The sequence below is a fragment of the Pelophylax lessonae genome (assembly GCF_965119305.1).
Source record: "Pelophylax lessonae genome assembly, chromosome: 6".
Taxonomy (NCBI): Eukaryota; Metazoa; Chordata; class Amphibia; order Anura; family Ranidae; genus Pelophylax; species Pelophylax lessonae.
The window spans coordinates 320,053,486-320,071,805 of record NC_138773.1 but is presented as its reverse complement, the minus strand read 5'-3'; the positions used below and the strand labels follow the sequence as shown (position 1 = coordinate 320,071,805).

Sequence of the window (18,320 nt, the reverse complement as noted above, 5' to 3'; positions counted from 1 at the left end):
AGTGCTGCCTATCAGTGCCACCTATCAGTGTCCATCAGTGCTGCAGATCAGTGCCGCCCATCCCTGTCAGTGCTGCAAATGAATGCCTCACCAGAACCCACTGGTCTTCACAATCAGAAGAGGAGCCATGGAGGGTCTTGTAACAGTAGACTCCAATGGCCACTCATAAGTAGGAGCAGGGCTGTCTTAATGCATGGGCACCCTTGGGCACTCCCCAGGGGCCCCAGGTGCATGAGGGCCCCATGATAATCTTGCATTACATCATACTTGCCAACTGTCCCGGATCTGCTGGGATAGTCACGCTTTTTACTAAGCTTTACCAGATGGCCAGTGTCCCCGAACCTTTATGTAGCCCTCCTGATCCCAGTATTTTCTCCTCCCGATCCCTTCCTCTGTACTTTGCCCTTCTGCCTCCCCCCCCCCCCCTGTGCTGTGCCCTGTGTGTCCATTTATGGCATATTTTCTTATTGTTTAAAATCGATTATATGTTTAATTTTATCAACTATTTATACTTTAATTCTTGAGAGTAGGTGTGTAAATTTGGGGCAGGCTGGTAGGGGCCCAATGGCATTACTTTGCCCAGGGGCCCATGGTGCTATTAAGATGGCCCTGAGTAGGAGGGTTTGCTATGCACTCTGCACGTGAGGTGTGGACCCGAAAGCCCTCCTTTTGGACCTCTTCACCAACAAACAAGTGAATTGGTTTGCTCCATTGAAGCAAATCCCCACTTCCCAGTCAATGCTGGCTCTGAGTGTACTGGCCGGATCCACTCATGCCTAATCATTTGGAGTAGAACGTTCCTGGAACATTTAGAGCCCTAGGAAAACAGACAGATGGGGAATGCAATTAAATTATTCAGCAACTTATGCTGGGAAAAAAAAAAAAAAAAAAACGAGGCTTTATTAGTTATCAAAATATTCAGCATTGTCAGGTCAGCACCAGAGGATTTGCTATAAAACACAGCAAATAAAAATAATTGTATTTTCAAAGTCATCTGTCACGCACCAAAGGGAGGCTTTTATCTGCACATTAAAGGTGCCGCAACAGATGGCATCTATTTATTTCATGCTCTGAAATAAACCGATGCAAAGAAAAAAAGTCTTGCATATCCTAGAGGGAAAGGGGCAGATATTCTGGATATGGAGTAAGTCAAGAGCAAGTAATGCAAATTCTTTACAAAAAATAGAAAGCCTGCTTATTGTAAACCAGATTGATATATCTGACATTTCTTTTCAGAGCTAAACTCCAGCCTAAAGTGCTCCTTTAGTTTTCATAGCATGGGGAAGGACTGCCATGTTTTTTATTGCTGCCTGCTGCCATTTTGGGGAGTTTCCCCCACTTCCTGTGTGGTCAACCGGGATTGGTGTGCGTATGTTGTAGAACTGGACTAATATAGATGGGATATTGGTACTTAACCACCTCATTTTTTCAACACAAATAGAGCTTTTATTGGTGGTATTTAACCACTTACGAACCAAGCCTATTGCAGTATTTTTTGCTCGAAAATTACGTAGATCCCCTAAACATATATATATATATATATATATATATATATATATATATATATATATATATACTGTATATATATATATATATATATATATATACTGTATATATATATATATATATATATATATATATGTGTGTGTGTTTGTATATATATATATATATATATATATATATATATGTGTGTGTATATATATATATATATATATATATATATATATATATTACAAATATATACAGTATATATATATATTTATATATATATATATCTATAATGTTTAGGGGATCTACGTAATTTTCTAGCATATATATATATATATATCTTTTTTTTCTGAAAACTGTCCACTTTTGCTTCAGCTATTCTTTGCAGATATTCTTTAAAATGTTTTATTATTTTTTTTAACATTATAAATATATTATTATAAATATTACATATGCGGATGCGACCTACCTATGCGTTCGCTTTTGCGTGCGAGCGCGGGGGGATCTGGAACTTTTTTTTTTTTTATTGTTTATTTTATTTATTTATTTTATTTTTTTACACTTTCCCTTTAATATATATATATATTTTTGATCACTTTATTCCTATTACAAGGAATGTAAACATCCCTTGTAATAGGAATAGGGCATGACATGTCCTCTTTTTAGAGAGATTGGGGGTCACATCTTTCCTCTATGCTGCAAAGCCTGAGTTAAGAAAAGAAAAAAAAAAAAACAATCTCGGCTTCCCAGCCGACAACACGGCAGGGTTTACAACTGCCGGGGGCAGGACGTGACGTTAACATGTCACGCCCAGCCTCTGAAAGTCATAGAGATGACCAGGGACCATCTGGTCCTCGGACAGCTTTATGGTAAACTTCCGCCGTTGGTGGATTTCTCTGGCTCACCGAACACATGAACGAGTCAGTAGAAGCATTGGAGGGCGATGCTCCCCTCCCACCGCCTCTAAAATCTATTTTTTTCCCACAAATAGAGTTTTCTTTTAGTGGTATTTGATCACCTGTGCGGTTTTTATTTTTTTGCGCTATAAACAAATAAAAAAGAGCGACAATTCTGAAAAAAAAAACAATATTTTTTACTTTCTTCTATATAACATTTCCAGAAAAAAAAAAAACTAAAAACTAAAAAATAACATTTTCTCATCCTTTTAGGCCAATTTGTATTCTGCTACATTTTTTTGGGGAAAAAAACAATCCCAATAAGCGTATATTGATTGTTTTGCGCAAAAGTTATTGCGCCCACATAATATTGGACAGGGAGCTGCATGCAGAGGTTTTTTTTTTATCTTCATGAATAGGAGACATGAAAGTAAATAACCTTCTGCCTTTTCAACCACTTCAAAATCACCCAGTAGCTGAGTTTTCTATGTAGTCCCTGTCCATGGTTCTGAAATGATCCAGGAGTTTGAACCATGCAGCTAACTGTGCTCTCCTCTGCCAATCTCTCTCACTCTTTCATCAGATTGCATTTACATAGTTAAATAGTTACATAGTTAGTGAGGTTGAAAAAAGACATCAGTCCATCCAGTTCAACCTATGATGTGTGTTTGCTGTTAGCCGTACATTGTATACCCCTGTATGTTCTACATTCTATACCCCTGTATGTTGTACATTCTATACCCCTGTATGTTCTACATTCTATACCCCTGTATGTTGTGGTCTCTAAGGTGCCCATCTAATAGTTTTTTGAAACTATCGATGCTCCCTGCTGATACCACTGCTTGTGGAAGAGAATTCCACATCCTTACTGCTCTGACAGTGAAGAGCCCCCTACGTACTTTAAGGTTAAACCGCCTTTTCTCTAGTTTTAGCGAGTGGCCACGTGTCTTATTGTATCTCCTTTCTCTGAATAGTTTGTTCCTTATGCTCGGGTCGCCAGTACAATATTTGTACATTTATATTATATCCCCTCTCAAATGTCTCTTCTCCAGAGAGAATAAGTTCAGTGCTTGCAGTCTTTCCTCATAGCTGATGTCCTCCATTCCCCTAATTATTTTTGTTGCCCTTCTCTGGACTCTCTCCAGTTCCAGCACATCCTTCCTGAGGACCGGTGCCCAAAACTGGACAGATTTGATTATGTATATGTATGTATATATATATATATATATATATATACACTGAACAACATTATAAACGCAACACTTTTGTTTTTGCCCCCATTTTCCATGAGCTGAACTCAAAGATCTAAGACTTTCTATGTACACAAATGGCCTATTTCTCTCAAATATTGTTCACAAATCTGTCTAAATCTGTGTTAGTGGGCGCTTCTCCTTTGCCGAGATAATCCATCCACCTCACAGGTGTGGCGTATCAAGATGCTGATTAGATGGGGGGGTCGTGAATTTTTCAATTTTTGTTTTTTATTGTCTATTTTATTTTATTTATTTTTGTTAAACTTTCCCTTTTAATTTTTTTTATAATGATTTCCCTATTACAAGCAATGTAAACATCCCTTGTAGTAGGAATAGGGCATGACAGGTCCTCTTAATGGAGAGATCGGGGGTCTATAAGTTCCCACATCTCTCCTCTAGGTTGCAAAGCCTGAGATAAAAATAAATAAATAAATAAATAAAAATGATTTTGGCTTCCCAGCTGTGTTTACAACTGTTGGGGCTGGACGTCGGTGGATTTCCCAGGCTCACCAGTCGCACGGGTAAGTCAGTAGAATCATCGGGGGGGGGGGGATCCCCTACGCCACCTGTAAAAACAATCAAGCGGCTGAATTGCCGCTATAATTTTTTTTACAGTGAAGGGAATCGCCAGAAGAAAAAGTTCACACAACGATCTACCTGAGTATTGCTGCTGACCATGTCCATCCCTTTATGACTACAGTGTCCCCATCTTCTGATGGTTCCTTCCAGCAGGATAATGCACCATGTCACAAAGCTCCAATCATCTCACCACTGGTTTCTTCACCATGACAATGAGGTCACTGTCCTCCAATGGCTTCCATAATCACCAGATCAGGTCACTGTCCTCCAATGGCCTCCACACTCACCAGATCAGGTCACTGTACTCCAATGGCCTCCACACTCACCAGATCAGATCACTGTACTCCAATGGCCTCCACACTCACCAGATCAGGTCACTGTACTCCAATGGCCTCCACACTCACCAGGTCAGGTCTCTGTACTCCAATGGCCTCCACACTCACCAGATCAGGTCACTTTCCTCCAATGGCCTCCACACTCACCAAATAAGGTCACTGTACTCCAATGGCTTCCACACTCACCAGATCTTAAAGAAGATCCAAAAGATTGAGAACAGGTGTACATAATAAAGTGTCTGGTGAGTGTATATATCCTGTATAATAATAATAATAATAATACTTATTGTCTAGTTTACTTAAAGATATTGAAACTTTGTAACATGTGGACAACAACTTGTCTCCCGCCCTACTGTGTGATCTAAAATGTGAACAACTCTGTTAACACTGTGTGCCTGCTTGAAAAAAACCCACCATCACTCCACACCCCCCCCCCTTCTCCTGATTTAACCCCGTGCATGTCATTACCTAATTTGCATCACGTTAAAATCGTTTTCCTGCAAATGAGGCTCCAGCACGAGATTAGCGCGTTGCTCATTTCGTTTAGCCCTTAATCCGGAGATTACGATGTATTGGCGGATATAATTTGATGAGTGTTTCTTTCAAAGCCAATTACAGAACAATACAGCCATTACATTTCAGATAAACCGTGTTTATATATTTATGTCTTTTTCTCGTTTTCAGGAGCCGGGGGCTGGACGCCACTGGAATCGAATGGGAAGCAATGGTTGCAGGTAGATCTGGGAGAAAGATTCAACATTACGGGGACGGCGACGCAGGGCAGGTACGGGAGCTCTGATTGGGTGACGCGATTTAGCGTGATGTTCAGTGACACGGGACGCAACTGGAGACCGTACCACCATGACAACACCATCTGGGTAGGTGCTGTCATTGTAATGCCTTCTATTTATCTAAATAAATAAATAAATATATATATATATATATATATATATATTTTTTTTTTTTTTCTTTTTTCTGTAGACAGAAAACTGTCCATTTTTGCTTCAGCTAATCTTTAAAGAATTTTTTTTTAAATATTTTAATATATTTTTGTTTAAATTAAAAGGTCAATGTAATCTGGGTAGGGGTAATGCCTTCTATTTATTTATATATATATATATATATATATATATATATATATATATAAATAATATATATTTTTTTTTTTTCCTGTAGACCGAAAACTGTCCATTTTTGCTTCAGCTAATCCTTACAGATATTTTTTTAAATATTTTAATATATATATTTTTTTAATATTAAGAGGTCAATGTAAATTCACTGTGCCAATGTCTTAACCACCATGCATGTTTGCCATATTATTTCCATCTAGTGACCAGAACGTGGTATTTTCCATAAATGCCCAAATTTAAAAAAAAAAAAAATATTGCCTTATGAAGCTATATTTACAGTGGGAGCTAAAGTACCTGGTTAACCCCTGTTGGGACAATGCACTCAAAAAAAGTTATAAATTAACGAGTTATATTCATAGACGTATCATCATAGGGGGTCTTAGAGTACCTGGCTGACCCCTGGTTAAGTACTGTAGCCAAAAAAAGTTTATATTTGGACAGTTACATTTATTAACCACTTACCAACCAGTCACATAACTGGTACATCACCCTGGTACTGTTTTTTAGGGCCAGTGGTCGGCTCTCTTGTAATTCAGAGTGGCTAACTAACTCGACTACTTTTACATAGCAGCAGGAAGGGACGCCTCCCTCTCCTGCCGCCTTCACCTGGCTTGCTCAGGCTCTCCCGTCCCCGAGCCAGCTAGTCAAACACGCAAACAAAGCAAGGATTCTGATATTCGTCCTGCCCCAGATATGACGTCACCGATGACGAAACACGTCAGTTTTGGCTGTTACTGAAAACATCATGTTTGCATAGCCTTTAGGTTCCATTCACACCTGGGCGTTTTTGATTGTTTTTCAGCTCCAAAAACGCTCAAAAAAAGTTCCAAAACGCCCAACAAGTAAAACCCCATTCATTTAATCGGCCCCTGTTCACATCTGAGCGTTTTGCAAAATGCCTGTAGCTGAAAAAAGTACATGAGCTTCTTTTTGGGCTGATTACCAGCGTTTTTGATAGATGTCAATGCCTGCCTTCAAAAACACCTGAAAATCGCGGTGAAAATTGTGTTAAAAATTGCGGTAAAACGCTACGCTCAAGTGTGAATGCAGCCTTACTAATGGCGTTCTTTTCTCATGAGCTGAAAGTCTGCTGGTTTTTGACTCATTTGTGCTCTCCCGTCCCCGAGCCAGCTAGTCAAACACGCAAACAAAGCAAGGATTCTGATATTCGTCCTGCCCCAGATATGACGTCACCGATGACGAAACACGTCATTTTTGGCTGTTACTGAAAACATCATGTTTGCATAGCCTTTAGGTTCCATTCACACCTGGGCGTTTTTGATTGTTTTTCAGCTCCAAAAACGCTCAAAAAAAGTTCCAAAACGCCCAACAAGTAAAACCCCATTCATTTAATCGGCCCCTGTTCACATCTGAGCGTTTTGCAAAATGCCTGTAGCTGAAAAAAGTACATGAGCTTCTTTTTGGGCTGATTACCAGCGTTTTTGATAGATGTCAATGCCTGCCTTCAAAAACACCTGAAAATCGCGGTGAAAATTGTGTTAAAAATTGCGGTAAAACGCTACGCTCAAGTGTGAATGCAGCCTTACTAATGGCGTTCTTTTCTCATGAGCTGAAAGTCTGCTGGTTTTTGACTCATTTGTGCTCTCCCGTCCCCGAGCCAGCTAGTCAAACACGCAAACAAAGCAAGGATTCTGATATTCGTCCTGCCCCAGATATGACGTCACCGATGACGAAACACGTCATTTTTGGCTGTTACTGAAAACATCATGTTTGCATAGCCTTTAGGTTCCATTCACACCTGGGCGTTTTTGATTGTTTTTCAGCTCCAAAAACGCTCAAAAAAAGTTCCAAAACGCCCAACAAGTAAAACCCCATTCATTTAATCGGCCCCTGTTCACATCTGAGCGTTTTGCAAAATGCCTGTAGCTGAAAAAAGTACATGAGCTTCTTTTTGGGCTGATTACCAGCGTTTTTGATAGATGTCAATGCCTGCCTTCAAAAACACCTGAAAATCGCGGTGAAAATTGTGTTAAAAATTGCGGTAAAACGCTACGCTCAAGTGTGAATGCAGCCTTACTAATGGCGTTCTTTTCTCATGAGCTGAAAGTCTGCTGGTCTTTGACTCATTTGTGCCTGTTACAACCTATTGAAGGTACTTATACTTTTACATATTTCAAATAAAAGGACTTAAATGTTAGCAGGCTTCACTATGCTTGTTCATTTTTTTTATTCCCGATACATTTGGAGCTGCTGCTGAGCAGCCACCGCCTATCTCGGATGCCGGATTATTTTGTGCTTTTATGACCATTATAATTTATGTTCCACCCTATCTGGTAAGAAGCGTATGCTAAGTGTTGGTGCTTGGTGGTGGATTTAATCAATTAACGTTACTTATACACTTTTTTTTGCACTTTATAGACACTCTTGTTTGATATTGAAAATTACTTTTTCATTTAAAGGACTTTTTTTTATGTTCACCTAATACTGGATTTTGCACCTTTTTCATTATATCACTTTCAAATGATTGATTTTTTTCCCTACAATTTTTTTCAATGATATATTTTGCTCATAATTTATTCACTGCATGTTTAGTTGTTTTCATTCCACATTATATAGCATATGATTAATTATGATTGCACTATTAGGATTTAGCGCCAATTCTTATTTATATTGATCATTTAAAGCCAGGATTGGCTTTGATCTGGTCTCTGCTATGCTAACCCAGAACCTGACATCACTTCCAGTTTACCCCGATGTCACAGGCGCCATTTTCAAAAAATCTAAAGTATTCAAAAACATTGATCTTGGTGTTTTGAATGCTTTTAAGAGAGGAGGAGGGATTTGGGGTCTTATAGATCCCAGATCCCTCCATAAAGAGGACCTGTCACTGCCGATTGCTGTCACAAGGATGTTTACATTCCTTGTGACAGCAACAAAAGTGTTCCAAAACATTTTTTTTTAAAAGCAAGTGTAAGAATTAAAAAAATTAATAATTAAATAAAAAAATGTAATTAAATTAAAGAGTCTTTCAAGCCCCCCCCCCCCCCTCCTCGTAAGCAAAGACGTTGGTCCCGCACGCACCGAAGCAGCAATCGTCCCACACATGTACGGTATCACTGCGAATGTCAGATTATGAGCAGTTATTTTAGCACCTTGAATCTAACGCGTTAACCTGTAAAGGATTTTTGAAGCACCTATTGCTGGTAAAATTTACATTGTTTTTCGCCGCTGCACAGGCATGCACAATTTTAAAGCGTGACATGTTTGGTATCTATTTACTCAGCATAACATCATCTTTTATACAGTATCTCACAAAAGTGAGTACACCCCTCACATTTTTGTAAATATTTTATTCTATCTTTTCATGTGACAACACTGAAGAAATGACACTTTGCTACAATGTAAAGTAGTGAGTGTACAGCTTGTATAACAGTGTAAATTTACTGTCCCCTCAAAATAACTCAACACACAGCCATTAATGTCTAAACCGCTGGCAACAAAAGTGAGTACACCCCTAAGTGACAATGTCCAAATTGGGCCCAAAGTGTCAATATTTTGTGTGGCCACCATTATTTTCCAGCACTGCCTTAACCCTCTTGGGCATGGAGTTCACCAGAGCTTCACAGGTTGCCACTGGAGTCCTCTTCCACTCCTCCATGATGACATCACAGAGCTGGTGGATGTTAGAGACCTTGCGCTCATCCACCTTTCATTTGAGGATGTCCCACAGATGTTCAATAGGGTTTAGGTCTGGAGACATGCTTTGCCAATCCACCACCTTTACCCTCAGCTTCTTTAGCAAGGCAGTGGTCGTCTTGGAGGTGTTTGTGGTCGTTATCATGTTGGAATACTGCCCTGCGGCCCAGTCTCTGAATAGAGGGGATCATGCTCTGCTTCAGTATGTCACAGTACATGTTGGCATTCATGGTTCCCTCAATGAACTGTAGCTCCCCAGTGCTGGCAACACTCATGCAGCCCCAGACCATGACACTCCCACCCCCATGGTTGACTGTAGGCAATACACACTTGTCTTTGTACTCCTCACCTGGTTGCCGCCACACACACTTGACACCATTTGAACCAAATAAGTTTATCTTGGTCTCATCAGACCACAGGAGATGGTTCCAGTAATCCATGTCCTTAGTCTGCTTGTCTTCAGCAAACTGTTTGCAGGCTTTCTTGTGCATCATCTTTTGAAGAAGCTTCCTTCTGGGACGACAGCCATGCAGACCAATTTGATGCAGTGTGCGGCGTATGGTCTGAGCACTGACAGGCTGACCCCCCACCCCCACCCCTTCAACCTCTGCAGCAATGCTGGCAGCACTCATACGTCTATTTCCCAAAGACAACCTCAGGATATGATGCTGAGCACGTGCAATAAACTTCTTTGGTCGGCCATGCCGAGGGCTGTTCTGAGTGGAACCTGTCCTGTTAAACCACTTTATAGTCTTGGCCACCATGCTGCAGCTCAGTTTCAGGGTCGTGGCAATTTTCTTAAAGCCTAGGCCATCTTTATGTAGAGCAACATTTTTTTTTTTTTTTCAGATCCTCAGAGAGTTCTTTGCCATGAGGTGCCATGTTGGACTTCTAGTGACCAGTATGAGAGTGAGAGCGATAACACCAAATTTAACACACCTGCTCCCCATTCCCACCTGAGACCTTGTAACACTAACGAGTCACATGACACCGGGGAAGGAAAATGGCTAATTGGGCCCAATTTGGACATTGTCACTCACTTTTGTTGCCAGCAGTTTAGACATTAATAGCTGTGTGTTGAGTTATTTTGAGGGGACAGCAAATTTACACTGTTATACAAGCTGTACACTCACTACTTTACATTGTAGCAAAGTGTCATTTCTTCAGTGTTGTCACATGAAAAGATAGAATAAAATATTTACAAAAATGTGAGGGGTATACTCACTTTTGTGAGATACTGTATTTTCCAAAAAAAGATAGTTATGTAATTTTTTTTAATGCATTTATATTCAAAGAAGTGTATGTTTTACCCCCCCCCCCCAAAAAAAAATTGCATTTTAAAAAACGCTGCGAAAATACTGTGTGAGAGAAGAAAAAAAACCCCACCAATTTATTCTCTAGGGCCTCTGCTTTAAAAAAAAAAAAATGTGTGTATATATATATATATATATATATATATATATATATATATATATATATGATGTTTGGGGGTTCTAAGTAATTTTCTAGCAAAAAATACCCTCCTGATTATTACATGTAAACAAAAAGTGGAAGAAAAAGCCTGGTCCTTAACCAGTTACAGACTGCCCACCACAGTTATACAAACCAATGTAGGGGGTACATCGGTCGCGCGCCTGGTGCTGGAGTGCCAGCGGCGTGCTCCCACCCCCACTCAGCAGCGGGGACTCCAATGCACGGGACCGGCACCTGTGATTACCCCTGGATCGCTCCCCGCTGAGAGAGAAGAACGGTCAGCCTTTATAAACCCAGCTGACCGTTCTTCTCCCTGGAATGATCACAGAGCCCCTGTGATCCTTCTATATAGGATCACAGGTCTCTATGATCATTTCAAAAGCCCATCCCCCCACAGTTAGTAAACACTCCCCTAGGCTTACATTTAACCCATTGATCACCCCTAGGTTAACCCCTTCCCTGCGAATGCCATTATTACAGTAACAGTGCATATTTTTAGCACTGATTACTGTAGTATTGTCACTGGTCCCCCCAAAAGTGTCAAAAATGTCAGTTAGGGGTCCGATCTGTCCGCCGCAATGTCGCAGTCCTGCAAAAAATCATGAACGCTGCCATTACTAGTAAAAAAAAAAAAAAATAAATACAAATTTCATAAATCTTTCCCGTAGTTTGTAGTCATGATATATTTTGCGCTTATTGCGATTTTTTTTTTTTACCAAAAATATGTAGCAGAATACAAATTGGCCTAAAAGGATGAAAAAATTTGATGTAACATTTTTCTTTTGGGAATATTATACAGCAGAATGTGAAAAATGTTGTTTTTTTTTTTTTTCAGAATTGTCGTTTTTTTGTTTATAGGGCAAAAAAAAAAAAAAAATATCGCACAGGTGTTTAAATACCCCCAAAAGAAAGCTCTATTTGTGTGGGAAAAAAGAACATCAATTTTATTTAGGTACAGCGTCGCAGGACAGCGCAATTGTCCGTTAAAGTAACGGAGTGCCGAATCGCAAAATATGGCCTGGTCATCAAGGGGGAAAAACTTCTGGTCCAGAAGTAGTTAATCAGCTTCGGCTGCAAGCACTTCACTAAGGGAAATCAGTAGTGAATCCTTCAGGCTTCACAGTCGGTTTCCTACTGCGCATGCGCGAGTCGTGCTGCCCTTTCTGATGGCCCCACCATCTTCTGGGACCTGTGTTTGTCCCAGAAGGTAGCGTGCGTGGGGAGGGGGGGGGGCAGAAATACTTAGAGATCGCCATGGCGATTCAAAACCAGGTACTGCTCCCCCCACAAATTACCAAATGTAGCAGTGGAGGAGGGGAGGGCGCGAACAAGCGGAGCTTCCCCTTTTAGGTGGAGCTCAACTTTAAGTGGAGAGCCTTAGATAACCTTACTGACCCTTGATGGAGTAGCACAGCCAAATAGGTTATATAAAAAAAAGCTATATTTCCTAGCACTTATACTATGCACAGTGGGTCACAGTATCTGGTTGACCCCCGGTGGAAAACTCCAGCCAAAATAGTTACATTTTAGATAAAGGTAAACATAAGCTGCACTCCAAAACTTAGCTCTTCTTTATATTTAATTTGTCAAACAATGAAACTGCATACATTGATGTCTGCACCCAAAACTACCTTCATTCACGCGTTTCACCACTGCTGACTTGCTCCCCTATCCATATGAGTAAGCCAGCAGTGGTGAAACGCGTAGAGGAAGGTGGTTTCAAGACATCAATGTTCACAGTATCATTTTTTTTTTTAATAAAATAACCACTTCTGTTATAATACTTATCTTATGCCTAGCTTTGAATTGTTGTACTGTTTATTACTTGGTATTTAGCGGCTGCGTCCGCATTTCCTTGTTATCTGTTTTGTTTTTTGAAATACCAATAAAAATTTATAAAAAAAAAATAAATAAATAATAACCACTTCTGGACCGGAAGTTTTCTCCCCTTAATGACCAGGCCATTTTTTGCAATCTGGCACTGCATTATTTTAACTGACAATTGCACGGTCGTGCGACGCTGTACCCAAATAAAATTGATGTCCTTTTTTCCCCACAAATAGAGCTTTCTTTTGGTGGTATTTGATCACTTGATTTCTATTTTTTGCTCTATAAACAACAATAAAGCGACAATTCTGAAGAAAAGCAATATTTTTCTCATTCTGCTATATAACATTCTCAAAAAAAATTTGTAAAATCAAAGTTTTTTTAACATTTTACGCCAATTTGTTTTCTGCTACATATTTTTGTAAAAAAATCGCAATAGGCGTATTTTGATTGGTTTGCGCAGAAGTTATCGCGTCTACAAACTATAGGAAAGATTTATGTCTTTTTTACTGTTTTTTTTTTTTTTTTTTTTTTTTTTTTTTACTAGTAATTGCAGCGATCTGCAATTTTTAGCAGGACTGCAACATTGAAACGGATAGATCGGACCCCTGACTGGCATTTTTTACACTTTTGGGGGAACTAATGACATTACTACAGTAATCAGTGCTAAAAATATGCACTGTTACTGTAATAATGACACTGGCAGGGAAGGGGTTAACATTGTAAGTGATCAAGGGGTTAAATGTGAGGTTAGAGGAGTGATTCTAACTGTGGGGGGGGGGGGGCGTGGCTTCTGAAATGATCATAGAGACCTGTGTTCCTATATTGAAGGATCACAGGCGCTCTGTGATCATTCCAGGGAGAAGAATGGTCAGATGTGTTTACAACAGCCAACCGTCCTTCTCTCTCAGCAGGGAGCGATCGCGGATGTCAGGTGGCCGCCTGACCCATGCATTGGCTTCCCTGCTGCCAAGTGGGGGCGGGAGCGCTGGCGGCGGCGCACGCTCGCCCCCAGCTGCCTGCTCGCGACGGAACGAAGACCTACGCCGATTTGCGCAGCAGAGCCACATTGTCGCAGTAAAAATGCGGCAGCCGGTCGGGAACCAGTTAAGACAAGGTTCTTTGACACGTTTCACCACTGCTTGCTTGCTCTCCTTTCCATAAGTGTAAGCCATCAGTGGTGAAATGCGTTGAGGACGGTGGTTTTGGGTGGAGATATCAATGTTTGCAGTTTAATTTTTTGGACAAATTAAATATATAAAGAAGAGCTAAGTTTTAGTGTCCATTCACACTACTGCGAATTGTCAGGCGACTTGTCAGCCTGACAAGTTGCGGTCCGTCGCGGTCCATGCAGTGCTACAGGACCCGTTCTAATAGGAGCGACACAAGTCGCTCCGACTTACAAAAAGGGTCCTGTACTACTTCGGGGCGACCTCGAAGCGACTTGCATAGACATTCATTTTATGAAGTCCGTGCAAGTCGGGCCGAAGTCACGGTGCACGCGACTTCACAGGTTGCCCCCGAAGTCGGAGTGACCTAGTGTGAACCGAGACTTAGCGTGCAGCTTATATTTACCTTTGACTGAGAGTGGAGACAGCACCTGGGTCATCTTTGTGGGTTGAAAGGAGCAAGTCTGGAGCGGAGCCATGGGTTTGGGTATGTTCCTACAGTTAAGCCGGCCATATTTCTTACCACTCTAAGACCCCGTTCCCACTGGGGCGACGCTACTTGCCGGGGCGACCTCGGAGCGGCCGGCACGGACTTCATATCATTGAAGTCACTGCAGGTCGCTCCATGTCGCCCCAAAGAAGCTCCGGACCCTTTTTCTAAGTTGGAGCGACTTTTATCGCTCCTATTAGAACGGGTCCACAGCTTCTCTATGGCAGGCGACCTACGGCGACCTGTCAGGCGACCAGGTCGCCTGACAGGTCGTCCCAGTGTGAATGGGGTCTTAGGGGTCTTAGAGTACCTGGCTACCCTCCTGGTGGTAGGGACCATAGCCAAAAACATTGAGGAGCACTTACAGAGGGATTTTTATGCATGAATGCATTTCCATTTCTCTAAGTTAGACACAATTAGGTTGACATTTCTTCTAGGGTTAGCTTTTTTTATCAGAAAAAAATACTAAAGTTTTATTTATCGCTGGAAAGCTTTTGCTAAAAGGCGCTAAATGTGTTTTCTTTCTCATTGTATTGGTGACATTAATGCAAATGGAACCTGGATGAGTCGATGGTGCGGTCTTCCCTAAAAGCCGCACTTTCTACTCTTTTACTCAAAGGAAACAAGCTAAAAAGGAATTTTCCTTGCAGCTATATGTCTCGGGGAATATTAAAGTCGGTGCCGCTTACAGCGCCTCTGGATTGAAATGGATGGTGAAGGAGTGCGCCATCAATTATGCAGCATTAAGAGTTTTCGAGATGCTTTATTGTACAGGACCTCCTACGATGCGGCTCTTAATAATGCCACACATTTAGCTGCCTTCGTGAGCTGCACTTACTTTCATCATCATGGAATATGTAGAATTTCCTTTTAGTTGCTTGGTGTGGGTTTCTATTTTTTTTTTTTTTTTTTTTAGTTCTGATGATTCAGCCAAGAAACCTGAAAAGTTTCAAAGTTTTCATCTACCTTAAGCAAGCCTGTCAGGGTAGAAGTATAGAAGCCGTCATTTGGGTCATTAGTGAGTCCCTGCCGAGGCTGATTTACTGAGAGTAGTGAAGGTTGACTTAGCAAGGTGAATACATTAAAGCTGTGCCCCCTGCAGAACACGCAAGTGTTCAATGCAATCATGTATACGGCAAAACGCCCATTTTGTTTTATTTTTCGGCACATGATTAAAGAGACACCATCACTTTTTCAATTCCGGGCAAAGTTACAGTTCCTCCGGATGGCCCACCTGCTCCACAAGGTATATTCACCCATCCATGTTTCCTCAACTTAGTATGTGACCTTCCCCATGAAACAGTGCTCAAGCGTGAGGAGCCAATCACCAGGCCTAAACACTGTCATGGTTTCCTGATAGCTCAACTTCTCAGCAAGGTATACTCACCCATCCATACTCCTTCACCATCTCCACACGAGATCCCTTGCTTCATTTCTCCAAGTGGGGGTTCTAGGTATAGAGAAGCATGTGACCTCCTCCGTGTAAATGTGCCCAAGCCTGAGTGGCTAATAGCCAGGGCCAGACACTTTCATGGTCTTTTGATAATCCACCTGCCCAGAAAGGTATACACACTCATCCATGTTCCCTCAACTGAGTATGTGACCTTCACCATGTGACAGTCCTCAAACGTAAGGAGGCCAATCATGAGGGTAATCTCTTTACATGGTCTCATACTAGAACAAACTGCCCGGCAAGGTATACTCACCCATCTATACTCCTTCACTGTCTTTACAGCGGGGGTTCTAGGCTCAAGGTATGGAGTAGAATGTGACCTCCTCCATGTAAATGTGCCCAAGCCTGAGTGGCTAATAGCCAGGACCAGACACTTTCATGGTCTTATGATAATCCACCTGCCCAGAAAGGTATACTCACCCATCCATGTTCCCTCAACTGAGTCTGTGACCTTCACCATGTGACAGTCTTCAAACGTAAGTGGGCCAATCATGAGGGTAATCACTTTTCATGGTCTTGTAACGCTCCTGCGTTTCATGTATGGTGTGGATTTTCAGCTGCAGAAATATTCCACTTCAGTAGTCATGTAAGAGTGATGCTGAGATACCATTCCCAACCTCAATGACTCATCATGTGTGGAAGGTCTTAATTCAGCTAGTAAATACACACACTCAACAAGCTGGTTCCTAGAGTGACTTTATGTATGTAGTAACACAGTGATGAAGATTTAAGAGACAGGTTGAGTGGAGGTGGTAGGTGACAGACACTTGAAGGTAAGACAGTAGCAGATGGATGCAGGTAGGTTTAGCAATCATGTATGGTAGCAGATGACAGAGTAGCAGGTGGACATACAAGAGAGATCAACCCAGTGCAGGAATAAGTAGCAGTAGTCCTAAGAGCTAGCAATCTAGATATGCAGATGTGATAAATAGTCTTTACTATGCAGAGCTAGATAGTGTAAGCTTAGTATAAGTTTATAGAGGGTTCCCCTGCGGGGTACTTAGCACTAATAGCAATACAGCCGAAGGTTGGTTCAGGAGGAGCGAATGATCCGGAAGCGGGATGCAGGGATCAGCGCAGCGAGGTTCCGTCAGCGAGGTATGCTTGCAAGCACGAAAGCTTCAAGCCAAGTTAGCATCCAGGTAAGGGTGTTTGAACGAACACATGTGAGTGAGAACCGGCGATTTAAATAGCCATCTAGTCCGGCGCTGAGTGATGACAGCTTCAGTCTTAAAGGTGTATGCGCACCTTTCCAAAAGAGAATGGTGGGGCGCATACACTTGTGAAAAGAGTAATTTAGGGTACCAAAGGTACCGGAACATTACAGGTCTCTTACTAGAACAAACTGCCCAGCAAGATATACTCACCCATCTATACTCCTTCACTGTCTCCACAGCAGGGGTTCTAGGCTCTAGGTATGAAGGAGAATGCTATGAGGAAGGCGTAAAGCCGAAACACGTCAGCATTTGTCATGTTGTCACCGCTATCCATGTTGGAATAAAGAATTTTACTTGGAAGAAGACTTTTCGTGTGCCGTCTTTACTCATATAACATGGAGGAGAATGGGACCTTCTCTATGTGAAAGTGCCCAAGCCTGAGTGGTTAATAGCGAGGGTCAGACCCTTTCCAGGTCTTTTGATAATCCACCTGCCCAGCAAGGTATACGCACCCATCCATGTTCCCTCAACTGAGTCTATGACCTTCACCATGTGACAGTCCTCAAATATAAGGGGGCCAATCATGAGGGTTATCACTTTTCATGGTCTCATACTAGAACAAACTGCCCAGCAAGGTATACTCACCCATCCATGTTCCCTCAACTGAGTCTGTGACCTTCCCCATGTGACAGCCCAACTGCCCAGCAAGGTATCCCATCTAAACTCCTTCACTGTCTACACAGCGGGGGGTTCTAGGCTGTAGGTATGGAGGAGAATGTGACCTTCTCCATGTGAAAGTGCCCTAAACCTATAAGGGGCCAATAGCCAGGCACACGCACACTTTTATGACCTCTGATTATCCACCTGCCCCACAAGGTATACTCACCAATCCATGTTCCCTCCACTGAGTCTGTGACCTTCCCCACCTGCCAGTGCTCAAACGTTACATAGTTACTGTACATAGTAGTTGAGGTTGAATAAAGACAATAGTTCATCCAGTTCAACCTGTGTAGGTGTGTGTGGCTGTAATCATCTCTCATACCCCTAAATGTTCTGATCATTGAGATGTACGTCCAAGAGTCTTTTGAAAGCAACCATACTTCCCGCAGAAACCACCTCTTGTGGTAGAGAATTCCACAATCCTGTAGCCCTAACAGTAAAGAACCCTCTGCGTTGCTTGAGGTTAAAACGCTTCTCCTCTAATCGCATTGTATGCCCTCGAGTCCTCATGCAATCCTTTCAACTGAATAGCTTTTTTTCTATGCTGAGATCACCATTGAGGTATTTATAAATTGCTATCATGTCCCCTCTCAGCGTCTCTTCTCCAGGGAAAATAAATCAAGCGATTGCAGACGTTCTTCATAATTAAGGTCCTCCAATCCCCTAATTAGTTTAGTTGCCCTTCTCTGGACT

The 18,320-nt window shown here is 41.6% G+C and overlaps 1 protein-coding gene across 1 annotated transcript in view; it reads left to right on the top strand.

Annotated features, from left to right (window-relative positions):
- LOC309557562 (contactin-associated protein-like 5) overlaps window positions 1–18,320 on the top strand; it is a 691,665-nt gene that overhangs the window by 122,559 nt on the left and 550,786 nt on the right. Inside the window, exon 3 of the mRNA XM_082260344.1 lies at window positions 5,236–5,429. Within this exon, the coding sequence (XP_082116470.1) occupies window positions 5,236–5,429 (194 nt within the window). The remainder of the gene's footprint in view (window positions 1–5,235; window positions 5,430–18,320) is intronic.